Genomic DNA, 23643 nt, shown 5'->3' with positions numbered 1-23643 from the left:
GGGGCTGGGCTGGGAGGGACCAGGCAGCCTGGCGGTTCCCTTTCCCCCAAGCCGGGCGTGCAGGCCCCAAGCCCCACCCCAGAGTTGGCTGGTTGGCCAGCCCCTCGTGGGCAGATCCCAGGGTCCCTGCCAGCCCCGCTGGGTTCCCTCTGATCCCAGGCTCACCCTCCCCACACCCAGGTTTCTTCCCCGCTCTTTTCACGGAGCCCCCCAGTTGCAGTGGCAGCGGCAAACAGGGCCTGTGGGTGTGTTCCCCGTGGGCCCTGGGCACCGTGGTGTTGTCTGGGGGGCTACAGAGAGAAGCAGATGGGAAAGTGTGTGACCCTGGGCTCCCGGCCAGTCTGTGCCCTGAGATAAAAAGTCAGACCCTGCCCTGGGTGCTCCCAGTCCAGGGCGGTGCCGGAGGAGCCACGGGCACTATCAATTGGTGTGGGCAGTGCCAAGGTCCAGCGAGGTGAGGGGCGGGGTAGGTGGGAGGACCCCGAGGAGAGGGAGGCAGCTGAGGGCTAGGGTCGCCACTGGCTGGAGGAGTTGTTGCTCTGAGTCTGCCTGGTATTGGGTGGGGGAACCACTCTGATTGGTGTTTCCTGCAAGGTTTTATTGGAACCTTGGGTTCCAGGGCTCCAAGAGTTTGAAGACCTCCACTGGGGGTGATGGGGACCCTGACTGGGGGGCTGACCCCGTGTGGGGTGTGGCGTTAGTGTGCCTGCTGAAGGACGGAAAGGAGTCGAGATGGGCTGCCCGTGAGGAAGGTTGAGTGTGTGGAGGAGCCCTAACAGGAGGGGGCGATGGGGTGGGACCCCTGGCCTCTTTGTGAGGCAGCTGGCTACCTGCTGGGTGGAAGGCCCTGGGGGAGGGGTCTGGCTGGAGGCACAGAGGTAGGTGGGTGTTGCCCTGCGGTGGTGATGCCAGGAAGGGTCTGGGGAGAGGTCGGGGTGCGGTTAGGACTGAGATGAGATGTAAGAGGACCGAGGTGACACTGGTGGCCATGCCACAGCAGTTTGGCTGGAGGGAGACCTTCGGACAGCAAACACAGACGCCCCTCCCAAGGCCCGAGCGTGAATGTGACTGGGTGTGATAGGATGGCTGTGACTAAGGGTGGGGGTGGAAGGGGATGCAGTTAATGTCTTCTCAGCTGGGAAGGGAGTCAATGGGGGAACCGGCCAGGAGGGACGCTGGGATGGGGCGGGGTGTGGCCTGACACCAAGAAGAGAAGGGGCCCTGTGCTTTGTCAATGTGAGAAACGTCCAAACCCGTCGAGCGCTTTTGAGTTTATTTGAGCCAAACTGACGTCAAGTGCAGGGAAACAACATCTCAAAGGACGGAGAAAACTCCGGAGTGAGTTTTACAGCTTGTTTTGTACGTTAGAACCACAGAGTCACGGGAGGGGACGTGGGGGCTGGGTAACCTGAAATCCGGGCGGAGACAAAGCGAGCAGCCTGTGTGGTTGGGCAGCGTCAGACGGTCAGACGAAAGACAGGAATTGTACGTTGGTGTGCAGGCAGCGGAGTGACATTCACAGCACACGGAGAGGGTGTCATTGTCCTGCTCTGGGCGTGCCCTGAGGGGGCTATAAAGGATAGTCTCTGGCCTCTCAGAGGTCTGTTATCTGAAACGCAGGGTGACCTTTGTCACTGGCAGCTACGGGCGGAAGCAGGCCCAGGCGGTGACGGTGACGCCGTGACCCGGTTTAGCTGGGAGTCTAGGATCTGACCATCCTGGGCGTCTCTCCGTCTCGGAGCTTGTCCGCCGCCATGCAGGCCTCTCCTGAGCTCGTCAGCGTTAGTGTGTGGCCTATTTTTCCTCCACAGCTTCCTCGCCCCCACCCCGGCCCCCAGACAGGGCCGTCGGACTCTAGGAGGGGCCAGGGGGCCGTGGCAGGGGCCTGTGGCCAGGTCCAGGATGGAGGGAGCCCACATGGGTGGGTGTGGCAGGGGCACTTCGAAGGTGGAGGGTCGGGGTGCAAGTGAGTGAACTGTGGTCATGGAGATGCTCACCTATGGGATCCCGGCCGCCGAGGGTGGGATGTGAGTGGTGAGGACATGGGGGCAGGGCACGCGTCCCCCACACCCCAGCAGGCCTGGAGCTGGGGGCCTGACATCTGGGCGGGGCAGGGGCTGGGGAAGGTACCTCTGGGGGCGATGCGGAGCCTTCTGACCACGCCCAGCCCTGCCGTGGCATCTGGGCCTCGAGTTCCAGGGGCGGCCGCTGGGGGCGCTCCAGGCTCGCGGGCGGGTCCTGAGACTGTTGACTGACCCTCATTTGCATGAGCTCATTTGCATGAGCTCATTTGCATGCTCCACCGGCGGAACGGAGCTGGGCGCGCGCGCGTGGGTGGAGGCGCTGCTGGCGATTCCCAGGCGCCGCGGGCCCGCCGTGGCCACCTCCACCCGCTGCATCGGACTCAGGCCACTTCCCACCTTACGTGTCTGTACTGGAGGGTCCTACACACGCCAGGGTGGGGCGGCTGGACAGACACGCACACGCCCACAGTGACCCAGCAGCCCAGAATGGGGCCCCTCGTGCAGGCCCGAGCCCCGAGCCGCCCCCCGCCCCCCGCCCCGCGAGGACTCAGACCTCACATGCTGCACCGCCCAGCCCAGCTCGTGGGAGCAAAGGGAACCTGTCCCTGACCGGCCGCGCGCCCCAGCTCCTACCCCTCCCGCCCCTGATCGCCCCCACTCACCCTTCACCCGCCCCCTCCCCAGCACCTGCCGCCCACTCTCCTCTCGCCCACCTCTGCCCCAGCCCCCACCCCACCCCCATCTCCTCCCGCCACTACCTCCTGCCCGACCCCGCGCCCCCGCCCCGCCTGCCCCCGATCCCTTTTGTGCCGCCCTCCGCCCTCCTTCCGTCGCCGCCGCCGATCTCGCTGCGCCGTGAGCCGCGACTCCCGGAGGACGCCGGGGTCCCAGAGGCGCATCTTCCTTTGTCTCTGCGCCGCCCTCCCCGGCGCCCCTCGCCCCACACTCACGGCCTCAGCCCGCCCGGCGCGGACGAGGGCGCGGGGAGCCGGGCGCGGCTCTGCCTCTGCCTCTGCCTCTGCCGGCGGCTCTTTATTCTCTGCCTGTGACGCGCACGCTCCTCCCGCTGCTGCCATCGCGCGCCTCTGCCAGGGACCCGGCAGCCTGGACCCTCCGCGCCCTCGCCCCGCCTCTGCCTCTGCCTCTGCCAGGGGCCCTGCGGGCCTTTGGGGGGGCGCCCCGCCCCTCCCCACCCAGGGGCCACCCGCTGGCAGCCCCTTCGGACAGGCCTCTCCAGGGTAAAGCCGCTGGCAGGACAGGACTGAAAAGGATCGGGAAGACAGCCCTGCAGGGAGCTGCTGGCGACTCTGGCCGGCCGCGGGCATGGGATGTGGACAGCAGGGGTGGCCACTGGCCCTCAACCCCTCCTCTGCCTCCCTCTGAGCCCCAATTTAGGATTTTACCGCGGTGGATTCTGCATACCGCCCTCATGAGCCTGGAGGGTGTGGAGGGGGCTGGGTGCTCCCAGACTGTGGCTGGAGCTGAACTTTGAGAACACAGCTGCTGTCAGCTGTCCCAGGATTTCCAGGATGGGGGGAGTCGCCCTGTGAGGCCCCCACTCCCCAGGAGTAGAGGCTGCGGAGCCAGGCCATGCCTCCGCTGGCGCTGGAGCGGGACCCGCGGCGGCAGCATCGGGTCTCGCTGCTGGTGCGCTACCTCATGATCCCCTGCAACGCCTGCCTGATCCTGCTGGCCACGGCCACGCTGGGCCTGGCCGTGCTGCTCCTCCTCAACGGCTGTACGTGGCTGCGGGTGGCCCCTGGCCGCCAGGGGACCCTGCCGTGTGGCTGAGCTCCCGCCCCAGCTGCCAAGGACTAGGGGGCAGGCAGGGTCACCAAGAGGTTGCCAGCTGGGGTGAAGCTCAGAGGAACCACCTGCATCTTCTGGGACAGGATGGCCATTCTGGATTCCTGGGTCCCTGGACGCCGCTCCTTGGGGTCACGGGGGGCTGACCATCCTCCTGAGTGGCAGGAACGACTTTCTGGGGGGGCTGGGGAGGAAGGGGCCAGGCGGCTATGCTGGGAACGGGGCTGTGGCAGGTTTGGACTGGGCTCACCTGGCCAGTAGGTAGGTGGCTGCCACAGGCCTGCAGCCGGAGGGCCAGAGATGAGCACGGCCTCTGCCTTTGTCCACCCCCAGGCCTCAGGGCTCGGCGTGGGGCCAGGGCAGGGCAGCAGGAGTGACCCCACCAGGGAGGGTGAGGGGGACAGGCTTCGGAGGGGCCTGCTCCTAGGGGCCTAACTTGGAGATTTGTTTTCTTTTTCAGACAAACCTGGGACCCACTTCACACCGGTGCACCTGACCCCTCCAGATGGTGAGTGCAGGCATCCGGTAGTGACAGGCTGAGGTGGGGAGTCCATGCCTAGAGGGTGGTGGAACTTTTGGGGTCAGGAGCCTCTCTTGGGGTATGTCTGGAGCAGGGAGGTGTCTAGACAAGGGACAAGGAACTCCTTTCCAGGGAGTCCACAAAGCTGGGCTATGGAGGGCGCATGGGTTTGAGTCCCTGGGCCCGGCAGCCCCTTGGCCAGCCATGCATACAAACGTGGCTCTCACTTCTCTGGGAGTAAGGCCTGGAGCCCACAGGTTGTGAGATGGTCAGACAGGCGCAGAGGGTGGGAGCTGGGGGCCTTGGTGGGACCGACAACACCTGTCTGGGAAGGGGTTGGGTTGGAGGGTCTGTCCTGGGACTGAGCATGCTGGGGCCTGGCCTCTTGGGGCCTACGGGTGTGAGAGGGGAGAGAGGAGGCTGTTAGGGCGGCAGGAGTGGCCTGCATTCGGGGAGGAGCCTCCCTGCTGGTCCAATACCTGCCCAGGTTCACGGACGTCACAACAGGGCCTGTTGGTTGTGGGATGGGCCGTGAGAGGAGGCAGGCCTCTGCTGGGCTGGGGCAGGTGCCCAGGACCGTCTCCCAGAGACTATGGGCAGGTGCCTAGGGCGGCTTAGACTTATAGATGGGGCTCCATGGGAGGACACCCTCCCCTCTCTCGATGTCCTCGCCTCCTCTCCTGTTGCCTGAGGGCTGGTGTGCCTCCTGCCCTTTACACACCTTCCCACAGCTGCACACACAGGCCCCAGACCCGCATCCAATCCCATGGCACACTTGTCATCCCTCCCAGGCACACCAGGCACACACACTGCACATTTGTGTTTGCAGGCGGGATGTGGGGTGTCCTCTCCATCCCCAACCCCCCTAAGACCTGGAGGGGAGTTTCATATACGCACTCAGTGGGCGGCTATAAGAAACCACCCCACCTCCAGCATCGCACACTGCGGGGGGGCGCCATGGGCCTGCAGGGAGTGAGACTGTGGTGGGCATGGAGTGGCCAGAGACAGGCTCTTGCAGGAGGCTGGGCTGGGGCAGGGCCCGAGGGGACCGGTCAGGGGCACAAGCCCAGGGGTGTCTGGGTGCTCCCCTTGCATTTATGGGCAGCAGTTGGCATGGTGATGAGAGCTAATACCCGGATGCACGCGTGTGCGTGGATGTGTGATTGCACCTGCCTGTGCTCGTGGTCTCTGCTTGTGCAGCTTTTATGTCCAATCAAGAACCTCGTCTTGAGACTTTATGCTCCCTAGTCCCATGGAGGTGCAGGTGCATAAATGGACAGTCGGAAAGCGGGCATCAAGGGGTGCATGGGAGCAACCCTCACCCCGCTGACAGCCTGAGCGTGGCCTCGGGGGACTATTTCAGCCTGGACGGGGGACGAGTCCATTATGCTCCAAACCTCAGCTTTGCCCAAATCAAATCACCGGATGCCACAGCTGCCCTGGAGACTGGGAGAGGCCCCCCCCCCCCTGCCCTCCCCCCGCCCCCCCGTCACAGCCGGGAGACCGCCCCTCAGGCTTTCATTCCGTGTGGGAGGTGGAAAGGCTGGGACCTGGGAGTCCGTGTGGGGCCTCAGCTCGATGGCCCCCCAGAGGCATCCTGTCCCCCCTCCCCGCCCTCAGCCACCTTCAGTCCATAGCTACTCCCCGGGCACCGGTCTCTGAGATCTCCGGTTCCTGCCCCAGCCCCTGCCTTCCCTCCGTCCTCTGTGCACTGCTCCGGGGCCCAACGGCTCATCACCTTTCCCCCAGGGTTCTGTCGTGAGAGGCAAAGCAGATTCCTGGGCTGTGGAGGAAGGTGCAGGTCTTGGCAGGTCACTCAGACGTAGGTGTCCTTGGCCAAGGGGTTGGGACTTTGGCAGGGGTCTGGCTGGACCCAGGTGACCAGAGGGAGAAAGAGGCCTGAGCCCAAGGGCACCGGCACGGCAGCTGGCCGAGGAGCCTGGGGTCAGTGAGGTGCCCAGGTCCTTGGCCATGGGGTCAGGACCCTGGGAGAGATCTTGATCAGCAGGTCCAGTGGAGGCCAAAGAGAACAGCCAACTAGACATCAGCAGGCGCCAGTGGTTTGGCCAGGGGTCCAAGGGGCTTGGGCGAGAGAGAGACCGAATATAGGAGTGATGGGGGGGTGAGGAAGGTGGACGGCGTGAAGAGGGGTCGTGGGTGGACATGGTGAGGTGTGGTTTGAGCCAGGGCAGGGAGGCCAACATAATGACAGTTCTTGTACCACAGTCGCCGTAGCTGGCAGCCTCAGCTGGGCACTGGGTACCCACAGCCTCTGCACGTGTTGGCCCATTGAACCCACAACCCCAAGGCAGGTCCCACGGGCTCTTTCACAGGAGGCGCTGAGACGTGGCCAGTGAATGCGGATTCGGGGAGAGCCTGGCTCCTGGATATGATGAGGGATCCGAGGTGGCCGGGGGCGGGGGGAGCACGGTGTGGCCGCGGGAGGGACGTTAGTCTGTGGTGTCCACGCTGTCTCAGGCTCTGGTTCCGTCAGCCCTTGCGGCGTGCAGGGGAGACACCAGGCAGACATGCAGGAGCCGGGGGCAGGCGTTGCTGTGGCAACAGCAGCTCAGCTCCTTGTGCTCCCCGCCCTCCATAGAATTGAGGGTGCTTCCTCCCACCCTACTTCCTGAGTCTACAGGGAGGTGATGGGGGACCCCCCCATCCCCCATAACTTATTCATGCTAATTGGGCCCAGTTAAATATTTATTAGGTCCAGACAGCTGTGGCCTTTAGTGTCGTCGTGTCCTGTTACCCCCCCCCCCCCCCCCCCGGGTGTGTAGTCCTGGGCGGGTGCCTGAGGAGTCCGCCTGCCCCCTGCCCTCCGGACCAAGTTGCCTCCCCTGGGGCCTCCTCGCTGGGCTGCTGCAGAGGTTCCGTGACAGGACGTGTGCTGGGCACATGCAGCTCCCAACTGCAACGTTAAGAACTTAGATGTTTACAGAAAAAATGACGGGTCTGCAGACCCCCCCCCCCCCATGCTGGGCCTTCCTGGGTGTGAGGGGGAGGACAGTACTGAAGTGGGGCGCAGGAGGACGGGTGGGAGAGGAGGAGGCATGTGGGTGCCCATGCTCACAGGCTGGGGAGGCCGTGGGGTGGGAGGGCAGGAGGGCTGGCCACATAGAGCGAGGGCCTGGGGGCGGCTGGCCTGGGGGTGGAAAGAGGGTGGGCAGAGGCAGGGCCCACGTGGGGACTGGGGACGGTCCTGGGCTTGGGGGAAGCCTCCAGAGAAGCAGGAGGAGAGAGGTGGGAAGATGGGGGCCAGGGGCAGCGGGGCGGCGCTGGGCCCTGGCCTAAGCCAGAGAGTGGAGCTGTGACCATCCTCAGGTCTCCCACCCCCTCCCCCAGCTGTGCCCTCAGGTGACCAGGAAAGGCAGGGAGTGGTCTGGGAGGTGGGCGGAGGCACGGGTCAGGGGTGCGGGTGGGCCAGGGCGGGGAGGGGGGTCCCTCAGGTGAGGGCCTTTGTTCTGCTGGGGGAAGGCTCCTGGGCGGTGGGGGGGGGGCACTCCACCGGGGCCTGGGCCAGGGCAAGGCTGGGGCTGGTGCGGGCCCCGGTGGGTGGGGGTGGAGAGGGCAGGGGCCCTGTGAGTGTGCCCACGAGCATGCGTGTGTATGTGGCCATGATGGGCACATGTTTTTCTGTGTGCGTATGGACATGTGTGGCACGCATGTCCTTGGAGTTGAATGAATGAACCGTGTGGACGCTGGACCCTGCGCCCAGATGACTGAGCCGGGAGGGGCTGGCAGGGCGGCTCTGACCCTCCTCGCCCGCCCGCCCCCCCCCCGCCAGCCTGCCGCGGGATGCTGTGTGGCTTCGGCGCCGTGTGCGAGCCCAGTGCAGAGGGCCTGGGCCGAGCCTCCTGCGTGTGCAAGAAGCGCGCCTGCCCCGCAGTCGTGGCTCCCGTGTGCGGCTCCGACGCCTCCACCTACAGCAACGAGTGCGAGCTGCAGCGGGCACAGTGCAGCCAGCAGCGCCGCATCCGCCTGCTCTTCCGCGGGCCCTGCGGTGAGTGGGGCTGTGGGGGAGGGGGCTGTGGGGGAGGGGGCTGTGGGAGAGGGGGCGGGCGGGCCCTGCGGTGAGTGGGGGCTGTGGGGGGAGGGGGCTGTGGGGGAGGGGGCTGTGGGGGAGGGGGCGGGCGGGCCCTGCGGTGAGTGGGGGCTGTGGGGGAGGGGGCTGTGGGGGAGGGGGCTGTGGGGGAGGGGGCGGGCGGGCCCTGCGGTGAGTGGGGGCTGTGGGGGAGGGGGCTGTGGGGGAGGGGGCTGTGGGGGAGGGGGCGGGCCCTGCGGTGAGTGGGGGCTGTGGGGGAGGGGGCTGTGGGGGAGGGGGCGGGGCGGGCCCTGCGGTGAGTGGGGGCTGTGGGGGAGGGGGCTGTGGGGGAGGGGGCGGGGCGGGCCCTGCGGTGAGTGGGGGCTGCGGAGGGGAGCGCGGGGGCGGGGCGGTGGGGGGGGAGAAGGGGGACTGCCAGCCAGCGTGACCCACCCGGCCCCACCTACAGGGCTCCGTGACCCCTGCTCCAACGTGACCTGCAGCTTCGGCAGCACCTGTGCACGCTCCGCGGACGGACAGACAGCCACGTGCCTGTGCCCTGCCTCCTGCCGGGGAGCCCTGGAGGGGCCCGTGTGCGGCACCGACGGCACTGACTATCGGGGAGAATGCCAGCTGCTGCGCCAGGCCTGTGCCCGCCAGGAGAACATCTCCAAGAAGTTTGATGGCCCCTGTGGTGAGCTGCCCGGGCTGCCCGGGTAGTGGCTCAACCTGCCTGTACCCACCGTCCCCTGCACGACCTCCGTGCGCCTGCCCCACACCCTAACTGCGCCCTCCCGCCCCCAGACCCCTGCCAGGGTGCCCTCAGCGACCCGAGCCGCATCTGCCGTGTGAACCCGCGAACCCGGCGCCCCGAGATGCTGCTATCGCCAGAGAGCTGCCCTCCCCGGCAGGCGCCCGTGTGCGGGGACGATGGCGTCACCTACAGCAACGAGTGTGTCATGGGCCGCACCGGGGCCGCCCGGGGCATCCTCCTCCAGAAAGTGCGCTCCGGACAGTGCCATCCTCGAGGTGGGGGCTCACCCTGCCTGTGCCCGCCTTCCCTTTATGCCTCTCGGGTCCCCACCAACCAGCTCCGGTGCCCATGGGTCCCCTGCGTGTGCCAAGATCAGGGCCGTGGCACTCCTGCCTCTCTGATCTCATGACCCCCCACCCCCACCCCACCCCAGACCAGTGCCCAGACCCCTGCAGGTTCAATGCCGTGTGCCTGTCCCGCCGAGGCCGTCCCCGCTGCTCCTGTGACCGGATCGTCTGTGACGGGGCCTACAGACCCGTGTGCGCGAAAGACGGGCACACGTATGACAACGACTGCTGGCGCCAGCAGGCCGAATGCCAGCAGCAGCGTGCCATCCCCCCCAGGCACCAGGGCCCGTGTGGTGAGCACCGTGGGGGGGTTGTGCCTGGAGCAGGCTGAGCCCGCGTCGGTCCCTGCCGCCATCATCACGCCATCTCCATCCGAGTCACCTTCCTCCGGGTGGCGGGTGAGGGGGCTCCGGGTCTTGGCAGGGCTCTTCTCCGTCAGTGGCCTCTGCAGCCCCTGGGGCATGAGCAGCCTGCAGCCTCAGGTCCCCCCTGGGCGGAGCTGGGTTTTGCGGGGCCAGCAGAGGTGGCTCTGTCCATGGGTCTGTGCATCTCTGCGTCCGTCTCCTGTCTGTCCTTCCTTCCCTCTTGGCTGCACCTCTTGTGTCTTCCAGCCTGACCCACGGGCAGGAGGACGTGCAGCGCCTGCCGCCAGGAGCCCGCGGTCTGAGGTCTGCCCCAGCGTGCGGGGGGGTGGCTTGCTGCTGCCTGGCCGTGTAGCCCTCAGAGCAAGTGGACAGACACCTCCCCGTGCGCCCTGGGTCTGACTCTGGGCTGCAGACTCTTCCTACCCACAGAGAGGCCCCCACACGTGCATACGTGTCCCAGGGTGGCTGGGGTCAGGGTCATGGCCCGGGGGTGCTGGGTGAGCCCGGCCCTCGTGTGGCCCACTGTGGGCCGTCAGGAAGCCCCGGTCCTGAGGGCAGCCCCACCCCGCACGCCTGCAGGAGGCTGGGGCGTCTGGGTCTGTGCCCCTGTCCACGTCTGCTACGTGTCTGTCCCTTTCTCTGCTGCGTCTGTGCCTTGGCCCGTCTCCTGGCCCTCTCTTCCCGCGCCATCCCCACCCAGGAGGGCCTGCTGCTCGGAGCTGGGGGCTTGTGCGTCCGTCCGCCCGGGGCTGGCGGGCCCGCTGAGTGCCGTGTCCTCCCCAGATCAGCCCCCGTCCCCGTGCATCGGGGTGCAGTGCCTGTTCGGGGCAGTGTGTGCCGTGAAGAATGGGGGAGCTGAGTGTGTGTGCCAGCACGCGTGTCCGAGGGTCTACAGCCCCGTGTGTGGCAGCGACGGCGTCACCTACGGCAGCGCCTGCGAGCTGGAGTCCGCGGCCTGCGTCCTCGGGCGAGAGATCCTGGTGGCTCACAGAGGACCCTGCGGTCAGTGGCGGGCAAGGGGGTCTTGCTGGGGGCGGGTGTCCCGGTCGCCATGGTGATGGAGCCTCCTCCCCAGACCGCTGTGGGCAGTGCCGCTTTGGAGCCGTGTGCGAGGCTGAGACTGGGCGCTGCGTGTGCCCCTCGGAGTGCGTGGCCCTGGCCCAGCCCGTGTGTGGCTCTGACGGGAACACGTACGCCAGCGAGTGTGAGCTGCATGTCCACGCCTGCACACGCCAGATCAGCCTGCGTGTGGCCTCAGACGGACCTTGCCGTGAGTGGGGGTGGGGGGAGCTGTGGTCCCTGCCTCTCCCAGCTGGGTCTGCTGACCTGCCCGGGTTTCGCCCTCTGCAGAGACCTGTGGAGACACCGTGTGCGCCTTCGGTGCCGTGTGCATGGCGGGGCAGTGTGTGTGCCCCCGGTGTGAGCGCCCCCCACCCGGCCCTGTGTGCGGCAGCGACGGCGTCACCTACCCCAGTGCCTGTGAGCTCCGCGAGGCCGCCTGCCAGCAACAGGCTCAGATCGAGGAGGCCCGGGTGGGGCCGTGCGAGCAGGGTAGGCGTGGCACAGCCCGCGTGGTCTGTCCGGCACGGCTCCGACCGGCTCCACGCGGTGACCCAGCCCCCTCCCCACAGCCGAGTGTGGCTCCGGAGGCTCGGGCTCCGGCGAGGACGGCGAGTGTGAGCAGGAACTCTGCCTGCAGTACGGCGGCGTCTGGGACGAGGACTCGGAGGACGGGCCTTGCGTCTGCGGCTTCAGCTGCCAGGGCGCCCTGAGGAGCCCGGTGAGGCCTCCCCTTCTCGGGCGCTGGGTGGACAATGAGGAGGGGCCACGCCCCCCCACTGACACCCCCCCCCCAGGTCTGCGGCTCCGATGGCGGCACCTACAGCACGGAGTGTGAGCTGAAGAAGGCCCGGTGCGAGTCCCAGCGAGAGCTGTACGTCGTGGCTCAAGGAGCCTGCCGAGGTGCGCGGCCCGCGGGCTCTCGAGATGTTTGCTGTTCCCTGTGTGTGCTTGTTCACAGATGTGTGTGCACACGGGTGTGAGGCACGTGTGTGTGTGTGTGTGTGTGTGTGCGCGTGTGCGCACGCGCGCGCCCCTGACCACCAGCAGCCCTGGGATGCATGTGCACCTGTGGCGTGGTCTCCGTGGGAGGAAGAGTCTGCAGTCCAGTCAGACCCAGGGCTGGACAGGTTCAGAGACACACTCACCCGCGTGTGTGCCTCTGGGTGTACGGTGTGTCCAGGGCTGCGTGCCCTTGATCTTTGGGTGTCCCGTGTGTTCCTGGTCCTGTGTGAACAGACATGTTCCTCGATGTGGTGTGGGATCCTCGCCTGTGGCCTGAGCTACAGGCTCCGGCCCCAGTGGCAGAGGGGGACGGTGGGACTGGGAGCGGCTGAGGTGGAGTGGCCAGGCCCGGGGGGGGGGTCCGCTCCATGTGGCGTCTGAACTCCCGCCTCCTCTGCAGCCCCCACTGTGGCCCCAATGCCCCCGGCGGTCCCCCTGCACTGCGCCCAGACCCCCTTCGGCTGCTGCCAGGATAACGTCACTGCTGCACGGGGCGTGGGCCTGGCCGGCTGTCCCAGTGAGTCCCCCACCCTGGCCCTGCCCTCCAGTCCAGCCGAGCCCTGCACGGTGTGACTGTCCTGCCCTGGCCTTGCAGGCTTGTGCCAGTGTAACCCCCACGGCTCCTACGGTGGCACCTGCGACCCGGGCACAGGCCAGTGCTCCTGCCGCCCAGGTGTGGGGGGCTTCAAGTGTGACCGCTGTGAGCCTGGCTTCTGGAACTTCCGTGGCATCGTCACCGACGGCCGGAGTGGCTGCACCCGTGAGTGACGAGCCCCGCGGTCGGTCCTCAGCGGAGCCCTCCTGCCCGTCCCTGACGTTGCTGTGCCCTGGGTCCCCCCCTCGGGCTCTGGCCTGCCCTCACCGGGCAGGGGCTGGGCTCTAGGGCCAGGGGGGTGCCAGGCTCAGACCTCAGGCCCCGCCCCATCCCCTCAGCCTGCAGCTGTGACCCCCGGGGTGCCGTGCGGGACGACTGTGAGCAGATGACTGGGCTGTGCTCGTGCAAGCCTGGGGTGGCCGGACCCAAGTGTGGGCAGTGTCCCGACGGCCGTGGCCTGGGCCCTGCTGGCTGTGAAACAGGTGAGGCCTGGCCGGTGTGGGGGGGGCGGGGGCGGGGAGGGCGGGTGGTGACCTGTGCTGGGGGTGTGGCCATCATGGAGGCAGCTCCTGAGCCAGTGGGACCCCTGTGTCTGTGCCAGACTCCTCAGTGCCCAGGACCTGTGCTGAAATGCACTGTGAGTTTGGGGCCTCCTGCATGGAGGAGGCTGGCTCCGCCCACTGTGTGTGCCCAACACCCACCTGTCCGGAGGCCAATGCTACCAAGGTGAGGGAGGGGGTGTGCGGAGGGGGGCGGGTGTAGGGTAGGAAGGGCACCCCGGCATCCTTGCCCTGTGCCTAGGTGTGTGGGTCGGACGGAGTCACCTACGGTAATGAGTGCCAGCTGAGGACCATCGCCTGCCGCCAGGGCCTGGACATCTCGATCCGGAACCTCGGCCCGTGCCAGGGTGAGGCCGCCCGCGCCCAGCACTGACCAGGAAGGCCCGACCTGCCCTGACGTGGCCCCCACCCAATTCTCCCCTCTCCTCTCCCCACAGAGGCTGTGGCTCCCGGCGCCCGCCCCACACCCGTGCCTGTGGCCACCTCGGTGCGCTACCTGAGTGAGGCACCCCCGCCCAGCGCCCTCCCCCTGGCTCCCGGCAGTACCCCCCGCAGCCGACCCACCCCTAGACCCTCATCGCAGCCTCGGACCACGGCCAGCATCCCCAGGGCCACTCGGAGGCCCGAGCTGACCATCCCCCCCACGGTAACCCCCTCGGCAGCCAGCCTCGCCACAGCGGCCTTCAGCGAATCTGGCAGCGCCGACGGGAGCGGTGACGAGGAGCTGAGCGGGGATCTAGAGGCCAGTGGGGCCGGCTCGGGGGGTGAGTGCGGGCTCCGGGACGTGGGGGGCAGGGCCCAGGGAAGCTGCACCAGCAGCTTGGCTCAGACCACCCCTCCCCAGGACCTGAGCCCCCCGAGGGTGGCAGCGAGGTGACCCCTGGGCCACCCATCGAGAGGGCTTCCTGCTACAACTCCCCTTTGGGCTGCTGCTCGGATGGCAAGACGCCCTCGCTGGACGCAGAGGGCTCCAACTGTCCCGGTGAGTGGGTGGCCAGGCTGGGGTGCAGCGTGAGGAGTGGCCTGGACCCGCAGGGGTGCCGTCTCCTCCGGAAGCAGGCTGCCCAGGAGGCAGGCACCCGGGCCTTCTGGGGTTCCAACCTGAGCACACACGTGTGCACGGTCTGGGGGATTCGGCACACTCGTGCACACGTGGGGTCCTGGATCCCGCGCACACGTGGGTGCCTAGGACCCCGTGGCAACCTGTCTCTCCTGTTGCACGCCGGCCTGGGTGCTGCCCACGGAGTTTGCCTGGTAACTGCCAGCCGCCCGCCCCAGCTCCCACTAACCTCATGACCATCTGACTAACCGCCACCTGCCTACACCGTGTGGCTTGCTGCTGGGGCCGTGCCCAGGGCCGGCCCGGAGGCCGGACGGTGCCAGGCAGGGCCTCACTGCGCCCTCCCCCACAGCCACCAGGGCGTTCCAGGGTGTGCTGGAGCTCGAGGGGGTCGAGGGGCAGGAGCTGTTCTACACGCCCGAGATGGCCGACCCCAAGTCCGAGCTGTTTGGGGAGACAGCCAGGAGCATCGAGAGTGCGGTGAGTTCGTGGTGTTGGGTGGGGCGCAGCTCTCTCCTCCCAGGCCCGGCCCAGAGAAGCGCTGGGGTGGGGCAGCCGACGGCCGCCCTGGGCAGCCCCTGGAGCCTCCCTCCCCCCCACAGCTGGACGACCTGTTCCGGAACTCAGATGTCAAGAAGGACTTCTGGAGCGTCCGCCTGCGGGACCTGGGGCCTGGCGACTCTGTCCGGGCCATTGTGGACGTGCACTTTGACCCCAGTGAGCCCCCCCCCCCCCGCCCGGTCCCTCCCAGGGGGTGGGGGCTGCACCGGGCTCCTGTGCTCAGTGTCCCTCCTCCCCAGCCACGAGCCTCAGGGCGCCCGACGTGGGCCGCGCGCTCCTGCGCCAGATCCAGGCCTCCCGGCGCCGGCCCCTAGGGGTGCGGCGGCCGCTGCAGGAGCACGTGCGCTTCATGGACTTCGGTGAGCGCCCACCGTCCTGCACCCAGCTTGCCCCTCCCCTCCCAGCAGCCTCCCCCTGCACCCTGCGGCCTGGCACCCTGACTGTCCCCCTGCCCACAGACTGGCTTCCTGCCTTCTTCACGGGAGCGACCACGGGAGCCACCCCGGCCGCGGCCACGGCCAGGGCCACGACCGCCGCCTCTTCCGCGGCCCCTCGGGCCCTCCGCCCCAGCCACACCAGCCGGCCCGTGAGCAGGACCACAGGCCCCCCCACCACACGCCGGCCCCCCACCACGGGCCCCAGCCGTGTGCCCGGACGCCGGCCCCTGCCCCCAGGCGCCCAGCAGCCCCGGAGGCCCTGTGACTCCCAGCCCTGCCTGTATGGGGGGACCTGCCAGGACCAGGACGCGGGGGGAGCCTTCACCTGCAGCTGCCCAGCCGGCAGGGGGGGCGCTGTCTGTGAGAATGGTAAGGGCCCTCCTGGCTGGGGAGGCACTGGGGGCCAGGGCTGGGGGCTGAGGGGTCAGGTGGGGTAAAGGGGTGGGTTTCGGGCTGGAGGACAGGGCTGTGGGCTGGTCCTGTCCCCCCACCTGGTGTCCGTCCCGCAGCTCTGCACCCCTCAGTGCCGTCCTTCGGGGGGCGCTCCTTCCTGGCCTTCCCCACGCTCCGTGCCTACCACACGCTGCGCCTGGCGCTGGAGTTCCGGGCGCTGGAGCCCCAGGGGCTGCTGCTCTACAACGGCAACGCCCGTGGCAAGGACTTCCTGGCGCTGGCGCTGCTGGGCGGCCGCGTGCAGCTCAGGTGGGTGTGGCCATGGCAGGGGGGCTGCCGGCCATGGGCCTGGCTCCCTTGGGCTGTCCTGAGCACCCGCTTCCCCTCGGCACCCCAGGTTCGACACCGGCTCCGGGCCGGCGGTGCTGACCAGCACGGTGCCCGTGGAGCCCGGCCGGTGGCACCGCCTGGAGCTGTCCCGGCACTGGCGCCAGGGGACGCTCTCGGTGGACGGCGAGGCCCCCGTCCTGGGCCAGAGCCCCAGTGGCACTGATGGACTCAACCTGGACACAGACCTCTTTGTGGGGGGCGTCCCTGAGGACCAGGCCGCTGTGTGAGCATCCGGGGGGCCTGACCCCAGCCTGACCTCTGGCCTTGTTCCTGGTCAGCTTGTTGGCCGAGTCCAGGAGGCCTAATTTACCCGAGTAGCAAAGGGGGTGGGGGGCGGGGGGACCACGCTGTGACCCTGACCTCAGCCCCAGCCCTGGCCCTGCTCCCGACTCTGCCCCATCTGGGGGTGGCACCCTGAGGCCTAGTGTGACCCCCAAGGAGGGGTGGGCTGACCTTTAGTCCTGACCCCGACCCTCCGCCCACCCCTGTGTTGGGTGGGACGCCGTCCTGACCGTGACCCTCCGTCCACCCCTGTGTTGGGGCGCGGGAAATCGCTCTGACCCCGCCCGTTCTGGCACAGGGTGCTGGAGCGGACGTCCGTCAGCGTCGGCCTCAGGGGCTGCATCCGCCTGCTGGACGTGAACAACCAGCGCCTGGAGCTCGGCAGCTGGCGCGGGGCCACTGGGAGCGCCCACCTGGGCGAGTGTGCGGCCCACCCCTGCCTGCCCAGCCCCTGCCTCGGGGGCGCCCCGTGCCAGGCCCTGGAGGGCGGCAGGTTCCACTGTCAGTGCCCCCCCGGCCGATTTGGTGAGGACGGGGCCGGGGCCGGGGGACAGGGAGCACCTGTGTGACTGCGGCCGGGGCTCAGCCTCCTGGGACCCCCCTGTCTCCATCCAGGCCCCACCTGTGCTGAGGAGAAGGACCCCTGTGACCCCAACCCCTGCCACGGGGCGGCCCCCTGCCGTGTGCTGCCTGGGGGCGAGGCCGCCTGCGAGTGCCCCCTGGGACGAGGGGGTGCTCTCTGCCAAACAGGTGGGGGGGGCGGGCCTCAGGGCCGGAGGGAGGTCAGGTCGCACGTTTGGGTTTAGGGCAGTGACGGCGAACCTTCTGAGCTCGGTGTGTCAGCATTTTGAAAAACCCTAACTTAGCTCTGGTGCCGTGTCACATAGAGAAATTTTTTGAAGTTTACAACCATAGTAAGACAAAGACTTCTATTTTTGATATTTATTTTATATATTTAAACGCCATTTAACAAAGAAAAGTTAACCAAAAAAAAGTTCGCATGTCACCTCTGACACGCGTGTCACAGGTTCGCCATTGCTGGTTTAGGTTCTGCTCCGGGTTGGGGTTGGGGTTGGGGTTGGGGTTGGGGTTGGGGCTAGGCCAAGGCTCACAGGGCGGTGGGGGTGCAGGCACCCCAGAGCCAGGCCCAGGCCCCGTGTGACCTTCTCTCCTCCACAGAACGGAGCGGCCCCGGGCCCTTCCTGGCTGACTTCCGCGGGGCCTCCTACCTGGAGATGAAAGGCCTGCACACCTTCGAGCCGGACCTCGGGTGAGTGGGGCGGGCGGTGCGGGCAGCAGTCCCCCAGCCCTCGGCCAGCCCGTGAGGGTCAGCATGCCCTCCCTGACCTCCCCCCCCGGGCCCCAGGGAGAAGATGGCGCTGGAGGTGGTGTTCTTGGCGCGCGGCCCCAACGGGCTGCTGCTCTACAACGGGCAGAAGACGGACGGCCGGGGGGACTTCGTGTCGCTGGCCCTGCGTGACGGACACCTGGAGTTCCGCTACGACCTGGGCAAGGGGGCGGCGGCCATCAGGTGTGCGCGGGGGGCGTGGCTGGGGCTCGGGGCGGCGCCGTCGGCCTGCGTGGCACTCAGGGTGCCCTCTCCCCAGGAGCAAGGAGCCCGTGGCCCTGGGCGCCTGGACCAGGGTCTCCCTGGAGCGGAACGGCCGCAAGGGCGCCATGCGTGTGGGCGACGGGCCCCGCGTGCTGGGGGAGTCCCCGGTGAGTGTCCTGGCTGTGGCCCCCCCCTCCCCCCCCCCCCGCTCCTCCTCCTCCAGGCGGTGTGGCAGCCCCCCACGCGACTCTCACTGAACTGTTTTCTCTCCCGTCTGTCCTGTGCCTCTGTCCGCTCTCTGCTCTCTGGCCTTGCTCTGCAACCCCCACCCCGCTCTCCGGATGTCAGAAATCCCGAAAGGTACTGGGCTCCCCGCTGGCTCACCTGCTCGTCTCTGCGCCTCCCTCCCTCCCTCCTGCATAGAGTAGCCCCTCCCCCACTAAGCCCCCATCGGCCACGTCTGGGATTAACTGCCTCCTAGCTAGGCCGGAGGGCGAGGGGGTCCTGTCGGACGGGCGCAGCGCCCAGTCCCTGCCCCGCGGGCGGCCCCACAGCCCCTCACCCAGCGCCTCCCGCAGGTGCCGCACACCGTCCTCAACCTGAAGGAGCCACTGTACCTGGGGGGAGCCCCCGACTTCAGCAAGCTGGCCCGGGCCGCGGCTGTGTCCTCCGGCCTCGATGGCGCCATCCAGCTGGTGTGTGGGGCTCGGGGGGGCTGTAGGGCAGAGGCAGCGGGCAGGACAAGGCTCAATTCCCTGTCCCCCCAGGTCGCCCTGAAAGGCCATCAGCTGCTGACCCGGGAGCACGTGGTGCGGGCGGTGGACGTCTCCTCCTTCGCAGACCACCCCTGCACCCAGGCCTCGGGCCACCCCTGCCTCAACGGGGCCTCCTGCCTCCCCCAGGAGGCCTCCTACACCTGCCTGTGCCCCGGGGGCTTCTCGGGGCTCCACTGCGAGAAGGGTGAGCACGGCGGCCGGGCTGAGGCTGCAGGTGTCGGACCCCGAGGCGCCCCTCACCCTGACTGTCTCCCAGGGCTGATAGAGAAGTCGGCAGGCGACCTGGACGCACTGGCCTTTGATGGACGGACCTACATCGAGTACCTCAACGCTGTGACGGAGAGGTAACGCCCCCTCTGCTCCGGCTGTCCATCCATCTGTCCTGTCTGCGCCGTGCAGGGCCAGACGCTGGCCATGCCACACCCGCCCTCGGCTCCGTGACCAGGAGGGCAGGCCCGCTCGGCCGGCCCACGGCCCCCTCCTCCCTCCTGCCTCTCACCTTCTCTGTCTCTTTGTTTCCAAGCGAACTGACCAATGAGATCCCAGCGTAAGTAGCACCTGGGTTCCTCCACCTCACTTCACTCGCACATTCTGTGCCCATTCTCTGTTCCTTGCAACTGAGGCAGAGGCGGGACTTCCCTCCCTGATGGAGGAGGATGGGCAGGACTGTGTGTCCTGCACGGGCTATTTCCCAGCACGGAAGTGGGTGCCACCCCTTCCGGGATGTGTGCTGAGGGCGGCCACTATCCACCCCTCAGCTGCTGCTCTCACTACATGAGCATCTGTGGGCGTGCGTGTGCGTGTGCGTGTGTGTGTGTGTGTGTGTGTGTGTGTGTGATGCTTCCACATTTGCACTGGGACTTCTGGGCCCTCCCAGCAGGAGCCCTCGGTCTCCATTCTCCTCACCCCATTGCCTGCCTCTGACCTCTGCTCCCAGCCTGGGCCATGCCCACCAGCTCTGTCTGCACATGCGTGTTGCACGTGTGTCATTGCCGACTCTCTGAGGGGTGGGGCAGGTGGCTAGGGTCCTCTTCCGAGGGCGCTGGCTCCTCCTGCCTCCACTATTGGAGAGGGGGCGTGGGGGGCCGCCGCGGGTCCCCCCTGCACCACAGCCTTTGTGCCTGCTCACCTGCCTCCCTCTCTTCCTGCTTCTAAGCCCCGAAGCTCCAGATCCTGGGGCCCTTCATAGGTAAGCACGTGGCCTCAGCCCTGCCGCCGCCATCGCTCCGAGCTGTCCCTCTGTCTGTCCACCTCTCGTGTCTGCCGGGCTGGCCCTGCTCCCCACCGTCCGCCCCTCAGCCATCTGCCCACCGTTGGCGTCCGCCCCCTCCTTGCCCACCCGCCCCTGCGGCCCTTGGGGAGGCCTGACCAGCCCTCTGCCCCCAGCGAGAAGGCGCTGCAGAGCGACCACTTCGAGCTGAGCCTGCGCACCGAGGCCACGCAGGGGCTGCTGCTGTGGAGTGGCAAGGCCACGGAGCGGGCCGACTACCTCGCACTGGCCATCGTGGACGGCCGCCTGCAGCTGACCTACGACCTGGGCTCCCAGCCCGTGGTGCTGCGCTCCACCGTGCCCGTCAACACCAACCGCTGGCTGCGGGTCAGGGCGCACAGGTCAGGGGGAGCCGAGGACCAGGGTGGGAGGGGCCTGGACCTGCCCTCAGGGCACACGGGGTCCCTGGTGGCTGCTTGGCCCGGGGTCAGAGCTGGGGACGAGGAGGGACGGGAACCCGAGGTCAGAGCTGGTGAGGGGGAGGGACAGGGACCCCCAGTCAGAGCTGGTGAGGGGGAGGGACAGGGACCCCCAGTCAGAGCTGGTGAGGGGGAGGGACAGGGACCCCCAGTCAGAGCTGGTGAGGGGGAGGGACAGGGACCCCCAGTCAGAGCTGGTGAGGGGGAGGGAGGGGGACCCGCAGTCAGAGCTGGTGAGGGGGAGGGACGGGGACCCCCAGTCAGAGCTGGGGACAGGGAGGGATGGGGACCCGAGGTCAGAGCTGGTGGGGGGGAGGGAGGGGGACCCGTAGTCAGAGCTGGTGTGGGGGAGGGACAAGGACCCCCAGTCAGAGCTGGTGAGGGGGAGGGACAGGGACCCCCAGTCAGAGCTGGTGAGGGGGAGGGACAGGGACCTGCAGTCAGAGCTGGTGTGGGGGAGGGAGGGGGACCCCCAGTCAGAGCTGGTGGGGGGGAGGGACGGGGACCCGCAGGTGCTCGGGGAGCCTGCCCTGAAAGGGGTCTGTGCTGCTGGGACGTGTTCCCCTAGCCTGAGCCTGGCATCCCTCCCAGCACAGCCTGGCTCACACGACCCAACCCAACCCCCAGGCCCTCTCCTGGGGTCAGTGCCACCTTGTCCTGGACCCTGGGGGTGATGTGATGGGGCTCAGGACCTGGAGGCGTCAGGGTGGGCCTCGAGTCACCTGATGGCTCCCTCCCCCTCACCCCAGGGAACAGAGGGAAGGCTCCCTGCAGGTGGGCAACGAGGCCCCCGTGACCGGCTCCTCCCCGCTGGGCGCCACGCAGCTGGACACAGATGGAGCCCTGTGGCTGGGTGAGTGAGTGGGGAGGTCGGGGGGGTGTCTCAGGACCTGAGGGACAGACCCCAGGGTGGTGTGGGTCCAGGAGGCCAGAACGTCTCGCTGGTCACCAGGTCCCCCCTAGGCATGAACAGGCCCCAGGCCACTCACCTGGTCATCGGTGCTGGTGGGTCCCTTTGCCCACCGCATCCCGGCCTGCCATCCGGGAGTCCCAGCGGTGGCCGCCTGTGCTTGCTCTGTAGGAGGCCTGGAGAGACCGCCCGTGGGCGCAGCCCTGCCCAAGGCCTACGGCACCGGCTTCGTGGGCTGCCTGCGGGACGTGGTGGTGGGACGGCGGCCGCTGCACCTGCTAGAAGACGCCGTCACCAGGCCCGAGCTCCGGCCCTGTCCCGCCCCGTGAGCCCGCCGGAGCCCGCCCCGCACCCTGCTGTAATTATTTTATATTTTTGTAAACTTGTTGCTTTTTTTATATGATTTTCTTGCCTGCGTTTTGGCCGGAGGGACTCTCGGCCTGGCCTCCCTCCTGTCAAGGCAGGCGAGCCGCAGAGGCAAACTCGGGCCGCGGGACTCAGGGCGGACGTGGCCACAGGGCGGGCGTGGCTCGGACAGCAGCCTCAGGACACACCCTCCACCCGGGCCACCATGTCCCAGCCCCTCCCGCTGGGCTTCCCTGCCTGCCAGCAGACCCCCCAACACATCGAGCTCCGCCCTGCCAGTCTGGGTCCCCAGAGCTGGGATCTGCTGCCGGATGCAGGGGGCCTTCCCAGGCCTCCCCTGAGCTGGACCTCGTCCTGCTGGGAGGGGCCAGCCTCACCAGGACTGGCCTCAAGCCTGGCGGCCCCTCCTGGGCCTCCTGGGCCAATACTGTGACTTAGAGATGACGTTCCTGCTGGGGCCACCGGCATCCCTGCTCTCGCTGTGTCTGCCAGCCCCAGGTGCTGGAGGCAGAGGCCAGGCCCAGGACTGTTGGGGGTCCTCACCTCCCTGGCCCTGCCCACCAGGGACGTGGCTGTGTCCCATCCCGACACCTCAGGGCCCCGTGAGGAACCCTGAGTGGCAGTGGGCCAGTGTGGTGTGTTGGTGTCCGTTGCCTGCTCGCCTGGGCAGCCAGCGTCCAGGCCTGACCACCAACCAGAGTTCTCAGTGCATTGAGTTTACTTGACGTCTGGGGAGGGGGCTCATCATGCCCGAGGGCAGCTGAGGACACCCCACGGCAACCCTCCCCCGTCCTGGTGGGAGTGGGGTGTCCTCGTTCGGGAATGACAGGGGCCGGCCGGGTGTCTGACCGAGGCCCAGGAGTGGGTGCTGGGACGGCAGAGACGGCTGCGAAGCCAGAAACGCCTTAAATTGCACCATCGCGTCATCCCAACCAGCCTGCCCCCTCCTGCACCTGGTACTGGGGTGTGGCAGCCCAGCTCCCACAGCGGGGCGGGGATGTCAGGCCCACAGGCTGAAGGGAGCCCTGTATGTCACACTACTAACACCTCCAGTCTGTCTGTCAATCACCATGAAATAAAGTCTGAACATGTTAAAGGTGCGTCCGTCTGTGTCCCCCCTGTACCCCCTCCCCCGTCACCCCTTCCCCCCTACCCTCCCGCTGGCTCCTCTCCTGTGGCTTTTCTTAGGCCTCGGGCGCCCTATGGCCTCCGAGCTTCAGACGGAGGGGGCTCTGCCCTGGGGTGGGGCCCTTTGGCGAGGAGACCCCTGCAGTGAGTGTGCACCCTTGTGCATGAGCTGGTGGCCTTGCAGGCAGTACCCCACACACTGCCCTGGTGTGTGTGCATGTGCGCATGGCCAGCCACTTCTGTGTCTGAGCACAGGGTGGGCAGGAGCTGAGGGGAGGGTGGGGGTGGCAGGGGACCCTCTCCACTGGCCCACCCTGTGCTCAGACACCCTCGGCCCGAGGGGCTGGGCCTGTGGAGCGGCTGTGAGCCTCGAACCAGGAGCAGGAAAGGGAGGGCTGTGTGGCCTCCTCCCAGGTCACTGTTTTGCCGGCTGGCACGGCTCGTGTTTCAGCATCAACCTAAGAACCCGGAGGTCAGGGTTCAATTCCCATTCGGGACACGTGCTCGGGATGTGGGCTCCATCCCCAGTGGGGGGCCTGCAGGAGGCAGCCGATCCACGATTCTCATCATGGATGTTTCTATCTCCCTCTCCTTTCCTCTCTCAAATGAATCAATAAAAAAGAACTGGATGTTTTAATTTATTTTGTGTCGATAGAAAAAACAAAATGAAAATAAAAACTCCCAAAGCTCCAGTGACGCACCTGCTGACGGTGTCCACATTCTCATCCCTGAGTCACTAACGGCTTGTTCAGGGGAGCGCGGTGCTCCCAGGCGGCGGGAGGGGCTGCAGCGGAGGAGCAGCTGTGGGCGGGTGCAGGGTGGACAGGCCACTGGTCAGGGGGTGGGACCCTCCCATCTGCACCCTCCAGGAAGGCGGTGCCCAGAGAGCAGGACCCGTCCGTTACGGTCAGGCCGAGGTGTGCGGAAGCACCCTGGGGGGCCCCTGTGAGCCCCGCAGTCTGAAGCTCAGCGCCCTCGAAAGCCTGCTTTTATCTAAACTTCCTTGGTGACGGCCAGACGTGTTGGCGCAGCACCTT

The 23643-nt window shown here is 67.7% G+C and overlaps 1 protein-coding gene across 1 annotated transcript in view; it reads left to right on the top strand.

Annotated features, from left to right (window-relative positions):
* The window catches only part of AGRN (agrin), a gene marked incomplete at its 5' end in the record, with an annotated part of 32644 nt that extends 9971 nt beyond the window's left edge, over positions 1-22673 (top strand). Inside the window, 36 exons of the mRNA XM_081085694.1 lie at positions 4291-4338; positions 8141-8356; positions 8847-9071; positions 9182-9406; positions 9565-9771; positions 10627-10845; positions 10919-11113; positions 11194-11394; positions 11475-11623; positions 11700-11805; positions 12308-12424; positions 12503-12667; positions 12841-12984; positions 13104-13228; positions 13304-13409; positions 13500-13826; positions 13907-14044; positions 14475-14602; positions 14725-14839; positions 14923-15042; positions 15142-15489; positions 15630-15822; positions 15911-16126; positions 16484-16710; positions 16801-16935; positions 17365-17455; positions 17552-17716; positions 17793-17904; positions 18316-18432; positions 18505-18697; positions 18770-18857; positions 19037-19060; positions 19670-19702; positions 19900-20124; positions 20952-21055; positions 21284-22673. Of these exons, the coding sequence (XP_080941820.1) occupies positions 4291-4338; positions 8141-8356; positions 8847-9071; positions 9182-9406; positions 9565-9771; positions 10627-10845; positions 10919-11113; positions 11194-11394; positions 11475-11623; positions 11700-11805; positions 12308-12424; positions 12503-12667; positions 12841-12984; positions 13104-13228; positions 13304-13409; positions 13500-13826; positions 13907-14044; positions 14475-14602; positions 14725-14839; positions 14923-15042; positions 15142-15489; positions 15630-15822; positions 15911-16126; positions 16484-16710; positions 16801-16935; positions 17365-17455; positions 17552-17716; positions 17793-17904; positions 18316-18432; positions 18505-18697; positions 18770-18857; positions 19037-19060; positions 19670-19702; positions 19900-20124; positions 20952-21055; positions 21284-21441 (5705 nt within the window). The 3' untranslated portion in view covers positions 21442-22673. The remainder of the gene's footprint in view (positions 1-4290; positions 4339-8140; positions 8357-8846; positions 9072-9181; positions 9407-9564; positions 9772-10626; positions 10846-10918; positions 11114-11193; positions 11395-11474; positions 11624-11699; positions 11806-12307; positions 12425-12502; positions 12668-12840; positions 12985-13103; positions 13229-13303; positions 13410-13499; positions 13827-13906; positions 14045-14474; positions 14603-14724; positions 14840-14922; positions 15043-15141; positions 15490-15629; positions 15823-15910; positions 16127-16483; positions 16711-16800; positions 16936-17364; positions 17456-17551; positions 17717-17792; positions 17905-18315; positions 18433-18504; positions 18698-18769; positions 18858-19036; positions 19061-19669; positions 19703-19899; positions 20125-20951; positions 21056-21283) is intronic.
* Between the last annotated feature and the right edge of the window lie 970 nt (positions 22674-23643).

This window comes from Myotis nattereri, assembly GCF_964212035.1.
Source record: "Myotis nattereri genome assembly, chromosome: 3".
Classification (NCBI taxonomy): Eukaryota; Metazoa; Chordata; class Mammalia; order Chiroptera; family Vespertilionidae; genus Myotis; species Myotis nattereri.
Note: the sequence above shows the minus strand (reverse complement) of the source record. Positions and strands in the feature narration are given on the sequence as shown.